General features: G+C 44.8%; 2 protein-coding genes across 6 annotated transcripts in view; one reads left to right on the forward strand and one right to left on the reverse strand.

Annotated features, from left to right (window-relative positions):
* Positions 1-5822, reverse strand: part of SPAG9 (sperm associated antigen 9) — a 58811-nt gene extending 52989 nt beyond the window's left edge. For 3 of the 4 annotated variants that reach the window (XM_064675991.1, XM_064675989.1, XM_064675990.1), the window contains exon 1: positions 5432-5821. In XM_064675991.1, the coding sequence (XP_064532061.1) occupies positions 5432-5737 (306 nt within the window). In that variant the 5' untranslated portion in view covers positions 5738-5821. Of the gene's footprint in view, positions 1-5431 lie in introns of all 4 variants that reach the window. The other variant, XM_064675988.1, reaches the window with a different exon arrangement.
* A 2454-nt stretch (positions 5823-8276) lies between these two features.
* On the forward strand, positions 8277-15099 carry LOC135424595 (nucleoside diphosphate kinase-like). 2 transcript variants are annotated; one of them, XM_064676009.1, is made up of 6 exons: positions 8277-8415; positions 8695-8762; positions 11793-11925; positions 12457-12558; positions 13258-13370; positions 13712-15099. In XM_064676009.1, exons 3-6 carry the CDS (start codon positions 11797-11799, stop codon positions 13827-13829), a joined length of 462 nt encoding a protein of 153 aa, XP_064532079.1. In that variant the 5' UTR covers positions 8277-8415; positions 8695-8762; positions 11793-11796; the 3' UTR covers positions 13830-15099. The 2 variants fall into 2 exon arrangements, with proteins under 2 accessions (XP_064532079.1, XP_064532078.1); XM_064676008.1 differs by lacking the exons at positions 8277-8415; positions 8695-8762 and adding an exon at positions 11228-11342.
* Positions 15100-15229: the final 130 nt, after the last annotated feature.

A 15229-nucleotide genomic window follows, 5' to 3' on the forward strand; every position in this document is an offset into this window, starting at 1 on the left:
TAATAGCCAGAGATGTTTCAGGTCATGCAGTACTCTGTACTCTGCATTGCAAGGAGAAGGCAAGGCCACCAACACAAGTTATGCACAAGGCTCAAGGAACAAGGAGGAAAACTGGACCAGAAGCCTCTAGAGAAAAAGAAAAACCCCAAACATCCAAGACAGGTTAAGGGTCAGAAAGCAAGCTGCAGCTGGACACCACATGGAAGCAAAGAGACAGTGGAAGCAGCAACTTTAAAACAGTACTGTGACTTGAATGTTTTTTCCCTATTTATTGCTAGGAAAAATTAGTGGGAAAAATACTTCAAATGCTCACACATCAGCTATTAACAAGCTACTCCTACGTTTTGGCCAATGTGATTTAGAGCTTTTACAAAAGCAGAAATTCTTAACCCTATGAAAAGAGCTTCAGTTTAGCAGGGCCATCAGAAGAAGCTCTGCTTAAGAAGTACTTCAGATGTAGAAATGCAGCAAAGATCTATGAAGTGGAACAAGAGTTCCTTTCAGACAAGCTCTCACAGCAGCTATCACAGGACTAGGCATGGTGTTCATATGACTGTGCTTGAAGCTACATCCCAAAACAATTGAGGACCAGCTGACACCAGCCCAGGTAGCCCTGCTGTGGGGCTAAATCACATCTAAAATCCTCAGATGTGCAGAATTCCTCCTGCCCCCGCAACACAATGTTTGGGAATATTAATTTGCTGATGTAATATTGAAAAACTCAACCTTTAGGCTTGTTTCACGCCTCCTTTGTAGTAACTGATACCAGACTTTTGCTCCTTTTACATTAAAGATTCAAGTCATGTCTGGCCTATTCTTAGCAGAGTCCCTTTTCAAAAAGGGTTTCAAAGTTTGAAGCAAGTTTGGCACTGGGGCTAAAGACCAACACAGTTTGTTGCACTAAACATGGGAAAACATGAAAGAAAAACTATAAAACTGTAACATCTTTGTTTAGTTGTTTCTCTGATGATTTCCCAAGTCAGACATGTCTCATAGCTTGCAAAAGGCCAGTGACAATTATACTTGTGAATAAACAGCCATTCAGAGCCATCAATGTCATTGTTACTCATGAAACTAAAGATAAGTATCATTTTGTATTTCCTCTCAAGTTCTTCAACTGCAAGTAGGAAAACTGGTTTTGTCTAGAACGGTTTTGTTACCTTCTGCTAGTTTACCTTCATTTGGTTAAAGTTTGAATTTACGTTACTAATTCTTCAAAGCATTTTTGTAATTACAGCTGGGTATTTTTTTTTTTTTTTACCCTCGCTGAAAACTGTACCTGATCAAATCAGGGACTGAGAACTTTAGACTTTGAATGTTTCTATTTGGTTTCATTTCTCCTTTCAGTGATAGTATTATCACAGCCCCAGCAGACTGATCATCCCATCCTGACTAAGCCTGCATGAGTATGATGGAAGGACTAGTCAGATAAACCACCACAGCAGCCAAGGACAGGCTGAGCACCTGAATTAAGAGACTTTTCTTTTTTTTAATTTACACTGACAATATACTCAAGTATTGCACAACATCTGTATTGTTTATTGTATATCCAGCAGCATGTTAACCACTTAAAATATGGATACTAGACATCCTCTTATTTCAATCCCAGCCACTGGTTATACAAAATACTGAGACAGACAAAAATCTAGTTTTCCTCATTTTAAGTGACGTCCTGTCTGGGCCACAACGATGTATCTTACAACTCTAATGAGAAATGAGATCTTTTGATTTTTTTTCCCCCCAAGAACAAGCTGAAGGACACAAACTCGTCTCTAAAACAATCAGACCAAATTACACAAGATTACAGAAGATACAGCTAGAATGATCCTTAAAAGGTCATCTTGTTTCAGGGCTCTGATGTTCAGTGTTAGTTTTGATTAGGCTATGATGAGGTGGAAGCACAGGATGTGATGCACACCTCCTCCTGCATGTGCCTGCTGCTGAAACCCAAGCCTGTGATACCTCCAGCAACTATGTTTGGCAACTCCCACTTAATCCGTCCCATTTTCTCCAGGCAGGATCAACCATGTCATTTCAGACAGACCTTTGTCCAACCTGTTCTTAAAGACCTCCAATAAAAGTGTGAAAAGTCCTTCACAAATTAGACTCAGAGGTCTTTATGTCATCAATTTCAAAACTACTTTAAAGTTTACAGCGATAACTGCAGTAAATACGAACCCAGACTACACAATGGCACAGCACAGATATTTGGATCCCTCTCTCAACCACTGAATCACTTAGCAGCACATTACTAGCCAAATGAAACATTTTTTCCTATATTTATGTCATTCTCTGTCTCTTTATGTTCAGACTTGTTTTCCTGTCACACGACCCAGGTGCAATACTGAGCGTATCTGATGTCAGATATTCCCACCCACTTGGCAATCTTTATTACCCTGTGACATGTCCTTTAGTAACTTGCTCTGCAGTGATGCCAGATTCCCAGCCACTGGCATGTTCCTCCTGGAGCAGGGAGGAAAAATTAACTACACAGCCAGCTCAGCTGAACTTGGGGCAGAGAAAAATACATATAACTGAAAACAACCTGGTAACTTCCACACTGTTTTACAGCTTTCTGTAAATTGGATCTCAGTTTTGTTCTCAAATGAAAAATACTTAAACTCTTACTGCAGAGTGTTTACTTAACATACAATCCTAAGGAAAAAAAATAACTTTGGGAACAGTAAGAAAAGGCAGGCATCAAGTTCACGCTATTACTTAAACCAATTTTTGTGGTGGGAAATCCTTTTTCATGGTTGCAAAATATTTCAAGAACAGCTTAATCCCACCAGCAGCAGAGAAGCTAAAAGATCATTAATCTGACATGGCTAAAAGTAGATTTTATCCTATTTCCATCTACCCAGAACACCTGCCAGCCATACCCCCAGGTCTGAAGCAGTTCATTGCTACAGAAGGAACACTTAGAGTGTGTAAAAGAACCCCAAATGCTGGTTCCTCTCCCACTTCTCTGTGGCAGGACGTGGTGCCTGTAAGTTATGCAGAACTGTAAGCAGAACAGCTGGTTCCTCCTTCAGCAATATCACAAAACCTACCTCATTAAAAGTCAGACAAGGCACTTCACAGTAACTACAAAGATTGGGACTGTTACCCACAGGACTGAGAAACAGGTCCAGAACTTCCATTAAGGTGACTTTAAAAATAAAAATTATTTCAATACTCTACAGGCAACAACTTTCAAGATGTTTCTGTAGTAAGACTTTCTAAGCACAGCAAATAAAGAACATGAATTAGGACAATGGGGTAAAGAGATATCTATGTAAACTATTAATATTCATTAAGATACTGCTACAAATTAAATTTCCTACAGCACCAAGCAGAGAGTAAAAGAAGGTATGTTAATTCCTCAGGACAGTCAGAGCAGATGACAGAGGCTGCCCAGGGAAGCTGTGGCTGCCCCAGCCCTGGAAGTGTCCAAGGCCAGGTTGGACAGAGCTTGGCATAACCCGGTCAAGTGGAAGGTGTCCCTGCCCATGGCAGGGGGTTGGAATGAGATGAGCTTTAAGATCCCTTCCAACCCAAATCATTCTATGATTCTGTGATCAGATGATATGAAATAGTGAACTTAGTAGCTCAGAATTCTCCATTTTGCCATCACCCTACACAAGCAACCTCCCCAATGAAAGAAAAGAAACGAGCTAAGTCAACAACTTGCTGTCTGAGAAAAATAGTGTTGTATTCCTGTTCCCTCCTAATATTTCAAACATACTACACCCATCAGGCTACCCCAGCATCACAAAAATAGCTGTAACAATCATGGCTGACTAAAACACGTGCCTCTCCTGAACATGCCACGCTGTACCTGACAGACACTTTCACACCTGTACAGCTCAATGACCTCAGCACATCACAAAAGCAACCTTTGTGCTTACAATGAAAATATGATCTGTGGTCTAACTGCACTTTGGAAAGCATCAGGGAGCTGTCTTGCAGCATGAGTGCTGGGTTTTAGACTGTATAATGCTTGTCCCCTTAAGTTAATTCATCATGACACACAGAAACAGAGATGGCAGTGAAGCACACTACCAACACAAGCACTACAGCTCCTGAAGAGCCACAACAACATAATTAACCCCATATTCTCTTTCATCATATTGATACAGTTTTTGTTCTACTGCTCAAGGCCTGCTTTTTTCAATCTGCCAAATGCTGCTTGTGTTTCAAGCCTGATCGATTTTCCCATGAATTAGTTCAGAAAGTATTTATCAGTCCCTTCCTATCGCTCTCAACAGAAACATGTTTTCTTAAAAAGCCTTGTACGTGCAGCTTGTGTCAAAACTAGTGATTAAGTCTTCATGGCACCAGTCCCCTGACTGAAGTCCACAAGGCATCATAAAACAACTACGTGTTTCACAAGGAGCATCAATGGTCACTCAGACCAAGAGCTGGGGGGGCATCATTCATATCACAGCACTTCATAACTGAGACCTGGAATAATAATCTGCAGACCACATTTTGCACTCATTTATAACCAAAACATAAATGAATGTTTGTACAAGGTTAATGTTTTTCAAATTAAGCTTTCATGGTCAACATTGTCTTCACCCTCCCCACATTCCTCTGATTTTTGGAAAATTTAGAAGGCAAGTACAACAAGAGAGATAAGCACGGGACAAGAATTCTGGAAATAGACTTGTAAGATGGCTTGTTCTATTACAGATAATGCTGTCAATCCAATTTCCTTCAGGAGTTTGGCAAGACAATGAAGCTGGAGGAAGTTATCCTGCACAGCTGCTTTCTATTGTACTGTTTTATAATCTCAAAGAGATAACACTTTGTGAGTTTATTTATGCCAAAGTGATTCTTAGCACAAAAGTTGAAACAAAAACATCTAATATCGACTCTATGTCAAGCCAGAGCCGATGTCATTGAACAGTCCACCACCACCTGTTGCTGCCTGCGGCTTGCTGCACCGGCTCCGAAGAGCTTCAGCCTAGACACAGTTTTTGCAGTGCATCGCCACTATTTTTTTTTTTTGCAAATACCCTCTAAAGGGTATTTACACCCACTGGTCTTTACATCCAGCTCCCGGCACGGAGCGCACCCGGAGGGGCCGCGACAGCGCAGCGAGAGCACGGGTCCTCGTCTGCTCTGCCACGGGAGAGCTGCAGAGGGGTTATCCGGGATCCCTCCAGGAGCAGACGATGCGGAGACCGAGGGCACAGCGGGCAGGGTCGGGCCCGGGTTCCGTTGGAGGCCGAGCCGCTCGGACCGGGCGCTCCCTCCTCCTCCTCCTCCTCCCGGAGCGGCGTCGCGATCTCAACTCGTCACCGGCGGCTCCGGCCCCTCGCCCAGCCCCGGCTGCGGCTCCCCGAGCCCCGGTTCTCCCTCGCCGGGCCCCGGTTGTCCCTCGCCCCCCGCGCGGGGCGGCCCCAGCCCGGGCAGCGCCGCCGCCCCCGCGCTCCCCGCTCACCTCCTCGGCCTGTTTGCGCAGCGCCTTCTCCCGCTCGTACTGCGTGAGCAGCTGCTCGTTGTCGTCCCGCAGCAGCTCCAGCTCCACGCTGGTCTCCTGGCTGTGCGCGCACACCGAGTCCAGGTTCTCCAGCACGGCCACCACCAGCGGCATCAGCTCGGCCACCACCTCCTCGTCGTAGCGCCCGATGAGCCGCTCGAACTCGCGGTAGATGGAGCCCGCCAGCCCCGACACCCGCTCCGACATCATGGCGGGGCCGGGCCCGCCGGGGTCCTCCTGGTACACCACGCCGTCCGCCAGCTCCATGGCCGCGGCGGGGGGAGCGCGGGGCCCTGGCGGGGCCCGGCGGGGCGGCGGCGGCGGCGGCTCCGGGCTCGGTCCGGCCCCTCCTGCGGCGGCGGCGGAGCCTCAGCCGGGGCGGGAGCGGCGCGTGCCTCTGACCTCACCCGCCGCGCCGGGCGGGGCCGCGCCGTGACGTCACGCCGGGGCGGGGTGTGCGGGGTGTGACGTCACGCGGGTGGGGTATGGCTGGTGATGTCATCGAGGGGGCGGGGCTGTGTGTGACGTCACGGGGAGGCGGCCGCCCGCCGCCGGTGTTGGGAGACGGGAAAATCTGAGCCGAGCAAGGTTGGGCCGTCCTATCCTGTCCTGTCCTGTCCTGTCCTGTCCTGTCCTGCCGGGGACACGTCGGGGGGATCACAGGACTATCAAGATTGGAAAAGATCTTTAAGATCATCCAGTCCAACAATCAGCCCAGCACTGCCACTGTAACCCCCAAACCACCAAACCTCATCACTTAGCTCCTATTAAATGCCTCCCATGGTGACTCCACCACTTCCCTGGGCAGCCCATTCCTATGTCTGACCACACAAACAGTGAGATTCTTTTTTTCTGGCATCTGATCTGAACCTCCCCTGTCTCAGCTTAAGGCCGTTTCCCCTTGTCCTCTCACAGTGGAAGAAGCCAGCTCCCATCTCACTGCAGCCTTCCACGTGGTTGTGGAGCAGGATGAGGGCCCTCCTGAGCCTCCTCTTCTCCAAACTAAACCCCCCCAGCTCCCTCAGCCACTCCTCATCAGACATGTTTTCTAGTGCCTTCACAAGCCATGTTGTCCTCTGGGCACACTCCAGCACCTCAGTGTCCTTTGAAAGCGAGAGGCCCAAAGCTGAACGCAGCACTCGAGGTGTGGCCTCACCAGTGCCGAGTACAGGGGGGACAATCACTGCCCCGGTCCTGCTGGCCACGCTATTCCTGATATTCCTGGTACAGGAATGCTCCAGATCACCGGAGAGAACATCCCTGCCCGTGGGCAGAGTTCCCAGTTTGGGTGGGAGATGCCAGGCAGTGCTGTCTGACGGCTCCCATGGCAGCGGTGTTATTTGTTTATCGCACCCACGGAGGCATAAATAGATCAAGTGATTCACCGGGGGATGACTGACAGAGATAGGATTTTAGGTCCCAGATTTTGGGACTCCGCAGCTCCCAGACCGTGCTTGGAGTGCTGTATTGGCTGGTCTCTGACTGCAAAAATGACTTTTAGTTCTAACAAGGTCTCCAGATAAATCAATATCAGAAATCCTGTTCTTTTTAGCAATAATAGAGCTTAGAAGGCATCTTGCACTTGCTAAGAGAGATTGATTTTCCTAGGATTTGGAACAATGAATTCCATTCTGGACCATGTGTTCTGTTGAGGAACAGTGTGAGCTGTTCTAGACATTCAGGTTAAATTTCAAAGTACTGAGATTGAAAAGTTTCAGAGTTGCTTCACGTCCCTCATTTTTCATAGCACCGTAGAATTGTTTAGGTTGGAAAAGGTCCCAAAGGTCACCAACTCCAACCATTAACCCAGCACTGCCAAGGCCACCTCTAAGCCATGTCCCCACGTGCCACATCTGCACCTCTTTCAGATCCCTGCTGGGATGGTGACTCCACCACTGCCCCGGGCAGCCTGTGCCAGTGACCACACTCTCAGCGAACAAACATTTCCTAATATCCAACCTAAACCTCCTCTGGCACAATTTCTATCAAACAATTCAAATGTGGGGAAATCATTGTTTTTCATTAAGTAATATTCCCTGTACAGGGAGCTGAGGAGTCCAATGGCCCAGCAGCAGCAGCCCAGGAACAAAGAAATGAGTGTTTTAAAAAGTGCAAAAGCTTGAGAAGTGATGGAACTCTTACGTGTGGTGATTGCATTCAGTTCCACTGGAGAGCAGCAGAGGTTTGCACTGTATTTTCTCTCATTTGGGCTGGTTTTAAGACAGGAACTGTGCTTTAAATGCATGTGCTGTGATGTCTTTTTATGTACTCAGCTAGTGAGTCTGCGCAGGAATGACAAAGAAAAAATACTTCAGCCCCATATTTTTGATTTCTTCTGAGTTCTGTTTAGACATCATCCTCCTAAGCTAATAATTTAACATGCTGCAGCCTGTTAAAATACAAATTTCTTTATAAACACAACAAAAGAAAAGCTCTTTTTCTTTTAATTCTGACCAAAAATTTACATCATTTTAGCTAAAAAATAATTTCAAAAAGACAATGTCTACTTTCATACATCTCCTCGAGTGAAACTTTCATGTAAATTATCGGAAAAGATTCCTATGAAGATATTATTCTTTCCCTATTTCTCTTTAGCAGTTGTCCACTGAGAAAAACTGCAACTCCTCCGTGTTTGCCTGCTGTTTGCCAGAGATTAAAGCTTCACCAGCTGCAGGAGTGCTGGGGGAAGCCGTCTGTCGAGATTTCTCCCTCTCTTTGGCTCATACATAGTTCCCGTTCACCTCGGTTTTTGTGTTGTGGGAGGCACTGAGAGCCTTTGGGGGGAGTGTTTTTTTCTTTCCTGAGCCTGAATAAATCTTGCAGGAAGGCTGCAAACAGCCCAGGTGGAGAGGGAACTCCACCCTGCACCCGGGCAGGCCATAGCTAATTTCCATGAACTCTTGACCCGGACCTCACCACGTTGTTCGTGTGTAACTCTGCACAAGGTGAGGACAGCTCTAAACAACTGCAGATTATTGTGAGGATAAAAGCACCAATCCCCTTGAATCTTGCAGAGATCCTTTTGTCTGTGCAGGGTTTATAGTCACTGACATCCTGCTTGGCAAAAGGCACAAACACGTTATCTCAAAGACGTATGTTCTGACAGACGGCAGAAGTGGGTCAAGGTGTCTGCTGACAGCCCTTAGCAAAGGGGGGCTCTGAGGACATGCTATTTTTATCCTGTCTCTATCAGCAAAATGTATAGATGTGGTTTTCTTTCCCAGACAGAGCAGGTGCATCACTGAACAGGCTGCTGCTGCCACTACAGTTGCAGTCAGACTGACGAGTACAGGTAAAGGGGCCATTTGTGTTTTTTTTCTAGTCATATGGGAGTTCTCTAGTGTGGGATAGTGAAGTATTTAAAAAGATGAAGAGCAGAAAAATTACCTAGGAGTTTAAGGGGTGTAAAAATGTCTCTTATTGACAGTCTTACCACAGTGATCACGTTTCATGATGTGCACCTTGCAGTCAGTGTGAGATCAGAAACTCTGGGATGAATTAAAAATTGAAGGAGGTATGGAATGATATTCTAGATTCTTTCCAGGAGATTAAGGGGCCTTGATGACCTGTCAATTTAGCAAATGAATCAAGCATATGAAACAGCACAAAGAAACCTGCTAGAACTGTTTTTGTAGCTTGATAATGGTGGCTGTATGTGGTAACTAGCAGAGTAAAATGCCATCACATTCTTGGGGACAGAACTGACTGACAAAGAAATTAGTTTTCTGGATAATAAGAAAAATCACATTACCTATCCTCAGAAATAACGGTTAATTTGAAAGTAAATCGATTTGCAATTTATCAGGCAAGAAAATAAGCCCTTGAATAAGTCTGGGGTGAGAAAAGCTTAACTGGGATTTCACACAGAGGAAGAAATTTTGATAAAAAGCCTCATTCTGTGGTGCTTTACACCTTAAAGTGCAACAGAAATCAAGGTAAAGACTGATGAATGATAGCAGCATTCAGCTAAATGAAGAGTACTAAAGCCTAGAGCAACAAAACATGTCAGACTGAGGAGTCTGATTATAAGGACCAAGAGTAGCACAGCACAGAATGAGAACCCCCCCAAATGTTCTGAGTGGTACAGACAGAGGCTGTGAGCTGAGATCATTGTACAGATGGGACCAAACCACCCAAGCTAGGAATTATGTTTAAATTCTACTGAAGTCTGGAGACATTTACGGTCAACCTTTTGCTCCAGGCCTGTTTTAAAAAAATCTCTGCTGGTTTTAAGTAATGTGTAAATGGTTTGAGCTCAGCAACTGCACTTAGTTCTCTCACTGAGGACTTTGAAGGTCTTTACTTCTCTCCCATGATCAGCCTGTTTTTAGGAAATTATTTGTCTGGACTCTCTACTTCTTCACATTTTAGATAAACATGTAAATTTTAATGCAATTTTGTGATCATGGTAGAACTTTGAACCAGCAATAAAGCTGCTCATTTACACAGTAAAAATAACAGGGAAGCCTAAGTTCTGTGGTGTTTCGTGTACCACGTGATGCACAACTTGCTCTGTTAATCATGGATTAATCTCAAAAGTGACAAAGATGACCCTTATTTAATGAGGTTAAAAGACTTGGCGAAGATCACAGAGCAGACCTATGGTAAAGCTGGAAATAGTGCTTGCCCACCTTAGGGCAACTCCTAAGCTTTAATCATTAAATGACGTAGATTTAACAGGCCTGTAAATAGATGTCCTATTGCTGCTTTTAAGTTGATATTTTTCTAAACATCCTGTTTCTAGAGACCTTTTTTCTATGTTTAAGTATTATTTTGCCATGGTGAGGATTACAGCATTAGAGTTTGTTTTAGTACTATAAAACATCTCAGATAAATGTGTATTGAAGCAATGGAATATAGTGGATTGACATCGTCACGAGAATACTCAGAAGTTCTAAGTCCAAAATAACTCCAGGGGAACTTGCTAAAATGTACAATGCTGTATTTTTTTTTAATAACATTTATGGAAAAATGGGTCCATCATAGTATGATCATATCTGGAAAAAAGACCCCTGAATCCTAGTAAACGGATTTCTTGACCAGATGCAGAGCTGTATTCTCCCACCAGAACTAAAAGTAACACATGGATTTTGATGGAATGTGGCAAAGAAAAGGGATCCTGAATAAGGAAATCCATGCTATCAAAAAGCTCAACTTCTCCCTGTTAAACAGCAGCAAAGTCCTGCCCAGAGGGAAGTGAAATTTTACATTCAAGAAGAGCCAGGGAGTGGAGCCCAGGAAGTTCATCCCAGTTTGGAAATAAAAGCAGGACAAGCATGGATTTCCGTCCAGGTGCTTTATCCTCAATTCTCTCAAAGGCAGTAAAACGCTCAAGGGAAAGCAGTTCAGTGGCAAACTGATGAAGGGTCTTTTGACTCAGAGAGCTAATATAGTACCAAATACAATAATATTCAATATAGTGATATATTATAACCAGCAAAACAACAACAACGACAATTAATGGCCTTCTTTAAAGCAGAAACTTAGAGCAGAACAGTATGATAATGAGATTTTTATTAAGGTAATATTATATGTCTTTTGTTATATAAAAAATGGGATCCAAAAAATGGGATGAGAAGCTGGAAGGGCTCAGCCTGACTTCCCCGGGTGTCGGTGTGACCCGGCCGGGGCGGGCAGGGAACAGGAGACCCCAAAAGCCCTCTGTGGGTGCGGGAGGGGGCCCGACGCGGGTGGGGGGCGATGGAGGGGGGGGAGCAGCGTCCTCTGCAGGCGGGAGGCCGCGCAGTCCCCATGGCAACCGCGGGGGCGGGGGGGCTCAGCGCTAAGCTGGGCCGGTCCCCGCGCACACAAAGCGGTGGCAAAGCCACCAGCGGGTGACACGGGCTGCCGGAGCCGCCGGGACCGCCAGCGGGTGAGACGGGGAGGGGGGCAGCGGGAGGGTGTCCCCGGCCCCCGGGCAGAGCCCTCGGCCCCCCATCCCCGCAGAGCTTCCCCGCAGCCCCCGCGCGGGTCCCGCGCTCCTCACCTGCCCAGGTGTGCGGGGCGCGGAGCCCTCCGGCCGCGCTGGGGTCTCCAGACGAAAACTCTGCGCGTGTGGATTTATTTATTGCACGGCGCTGGGAGGTGGATCCGTGACGGGCTTTACCTTCCGTTCAGAGCTTTACTGATTTTAGTGTTCGCTTATTGTTTCTGTACTCGGGAAACTGCTTTAAACTCGCTCCCGCAGCGCTTGTGAAAACCCGTGTGCAGCGACCGGTGCGGACCGCGGATTACCGACCGATGCAGCCGATGCTACAGGAGATACAGGGCTGGGGTTGCCCATCCTGGGATAACGACTTTCCTTCCCTCTCTCCCTCCTCAGGACGATGGCTTCCATCGAGGAGCGCACCTTCATCGCCATCAAGCCCGACGGCGTCCAGAGGGGGCTGGTCGGGGAGATCATCAAGCGCTTCGAGCAGAAAGGATTCAAACTGGTGGCCATGAAATTAATACATGTAAGCTCTCCTTAACTGGTATGTCTCCCCTTTCTTTCATACCACCTGTAGCCTTGAAATAGAGCAGCATGCTGGACCAGCAAATGTAGTCTGCAGAATATTTAAACCTGAAATTTTGAGAAGTCTTATTTTGGGTGTTTTTGGAAAAGTTCCAGTTCCCAGCTCTGGCTAAATGCTTTAGGCATGCTAAGCATGCTAATTTTAGTAACCTGATGTCCTTAGTCTGAAGAGAATATTTCAGGTGCATCCCATGCCTAATAAATATCTCTGAACATCTTCCACAAATCCCAGGTCACATAAACCATCTGTACTGGTTACAGACACTTTTCTAAGCTCAGTTGTGGTTAAAGCAAACAGTTCAAATTCATATGGACCAGAAGTGCTCCTAGGAAGATGCTAGAAATTCTGAATTTTGAAGTGCGTGCAAGTTTCCGGATTACCAGTGCTCTGAGCTTAATCTCTGTGATTTCACTATGCTCTTAAGTTCTTACAGTGAGCTTTTTTTGTTTGTCTGGCTGGTTTTGAACACAGGCCTCTGAAGACCTTCTGAGAGAACACTACATTGACCTCAAGGACCGGCCCTTCTATGATGGGCTGGTGCAGTACATGCACTCGGGACCTGTCGTGGCCATGGTGAGTTCCTGACAGTGAAGCTCAGCTCAGAAAAACACTGGTTGTATTACCTGCAATGAGACTGTGTTACCTATTGAATTCTAGTTTACTTTTAAAAGGACCTAAAAACCCAGATTCAAATACTATAATTAAGAAGATGTGCTGTTAACACTTTTTTTTTAATCTTTTCTCATAATCTTTCTCTCATTCCAGTAAATATATTGAGGAAGAGGGATAAAAGGGGAACCAAAGATGGACCTTGAAAAACAGTAAACCTGCACAAAAGCCCCCTCAATACAAAATGCCATGTATTAAGCAAGCTGAAAAAGGATGGTGGAATGTTTTTATTATATTCCTATGTTAGAGTAACTTTGAAATTTTTTTTCGATCTAATTTCATTAGAAGGGACTTCCTCTTTTTCTTCTTGATAGTGTATTTGAAAAATAGGTGAGGTCTAGCTCTTCCATGAGTAAAGATGTTTACAGTATTGGGATTTAAAATGGTTCTCTCCCCATTCTGGGTAAGGAGGGGGATTGTGCAGAAGAGGAGAACATCAGCAGATGTTCATGAATCTGACAGAAAAATTAGGGATAAAATAAGTCTCACTAAAACAAATATTCAGATGGTGACTTGTGCCATGATGGGCAGCCCTGTGTCCTTGTGGAAATTATCTGTTGCTAAGATTTAATAATCTCAATGGATTTTTTTTTTCCTTCTAAGGTGTGGGAAGGTCTTAACGTGATTAAGACTGGAAGGGTGATGCTGGGAGAAACTAATCCATTCGATTCCAAGCCTGGCACTATCCGTGGTGACTTCTGTGTTCAAGTGGGAAGGTATGTTCTAAAACTCTTGATATCATCCAAAGACACTAAATGTCAAGTGTTATATCATGATATATGGAGGAACTGTGCTCCATCCTTCTCTGTCTTACTCATGGAGCTGCCATTCCCTGGGCTCAAGTAATGTTGTGCTCTAAGGATGGAAATGGCATCGTGGTTGTCCCCATTTTGACAAAAATGAGGAGCAAAGCTGGGACTGCCTGTGCTGTGCCTGCTCCTGCTTTACAGATGCTTAAAGCTCCTCTCCATAATGGAAACCACTTCAAAACAAGAGCCTTGCTTTGTTTCGAGTTTGAGGATTCTCTTACTCTTCTATCCACCTTTTATTTTCCTAGGAACATCATTCATGGAAGTGATTCTGTGGAAAGTGCTGAGACAGAGATCAATTTATGGTTCACTCCCGAAGAACTGGTTGATTACCGAAGCTGTGCTCATGAGTGGATCTATGACTAACACTGAGCCTGCATCTTCTGATACCCCTACTGCCCGTGAGCAGCTGCCAGCCTCTAGCTATTCCAAAGCCCTGGTAGAAACCTCAGGAATCTGTGAGATTGCTCTGTTGTGAACGTTAAATAGAGCCAGTGTTTGCTGCTGCTTTGATTTAAAAGCTGTCCAGTCATAGATGGAATTGTACTTTTAAAAAGCTGCTTCTGGGGTTGAGAGATATGAGATCAAGACACAGAGCATATGAAAAAATATATATTTTCCTGGAACACTTTATAGCCATAGAGAGTATTTTGGTAAATAGAAAAAAAATTTTGGTCAAAAGATATCCAATAATTCCGTGTGCAAATGGCTTGGTGTTAGAAGTTAACTTTGTTCCAACGTTAAAGGACAACTGGTGGTTTGTGAGTATATTGCTAAGATGTCCAAATGCTGAGGACTGAATTTGATATCAAGTGTGCCCCATGCCCAAAACAGCTGCAGAAAAAAAGCCCATTTCCCCCCCCAAAATGCTCTGTGCCCGTACACAGAGCTCAGCTCTGATTAACGTGACAACTGTCCTCCACACTAACAGTTTTAACTTGCTTTTTTCCCCCCACATGGGATTTATTTAGCATTTTAAGGAAAGATTAACTGGCCAGGCTTTATGAAATGCCCTTTTATGTGAAAAGAAGATTAATGTGAGGATGGACGAGGGAGATCTACCTTCAGCCACTTCACAGCAGCAGCCCTCTGGCACTGCACAGAGCAATAAGTGATGTTTCCTTTGCTGGCTGAACAGCTGATAATTTAGGGTTTGATAATTCAGGTTTGTTCTCATTTGTGTCCTTTCCATAGTAGTTGGAACTACAAAGCAAACTGTCCTTGGATGAAGTGTTTTAGAAGTGTTTTGTATTAATTTAATGATGTAAAGAAGTACAGTCATAGTAATGCTGAAGGTATTTCAGTAGAGCCCTCTGCTTCTATCAGAGAGAAACATCAGCCTCTTGCTGAACTTCTAGCAGCAAAAGTTGTACTGGATGAGGAACAAGTTGGGATTGATATTATGTATTTATTTACCTGCAACATTATATTCACTAAGAGCAACTGTTTCATGGAATTAGTTGTTTGAATCCCATGATTTTTTTTCCCTGTAGTGAGACTCAAATAATGAACTGTGCAATGTATGTTGAACTGAATGCTTATGATACTTTATAGAGATATTGAACTCCTAAAAAAGAGATGGTACAAAATGAAACATTTGCTGTTTCTTAAGTGAAATAAAAGGATATTTTAATTATATTGTCTTATATCAATGAGTATGTGGAGATGGAACAAATTTCCTAAGTATGTGAGGCTGTGAGTTCCTCTTCTGAAATTATTCACTGTTACAGAAGATAAATACTGAAGTTAAATGTTGGAGGAAAGGG

Source organism: Pseudopipra pipra, chromosome 19, assembly GCF_036250125.1.
Source record: "Pseudopipra pipra isolate bDixPip1 chromosome 19, bDixPip1.hap1, whole genome shotgun sequence".
Classification (NCBI taxonomy): domain Eukaryota; kingdom Metazoa; phylum Chordata; class Aves; order Passeriformes; family Pipridae; genus Pseudopipra; species Pseudopipra pipra.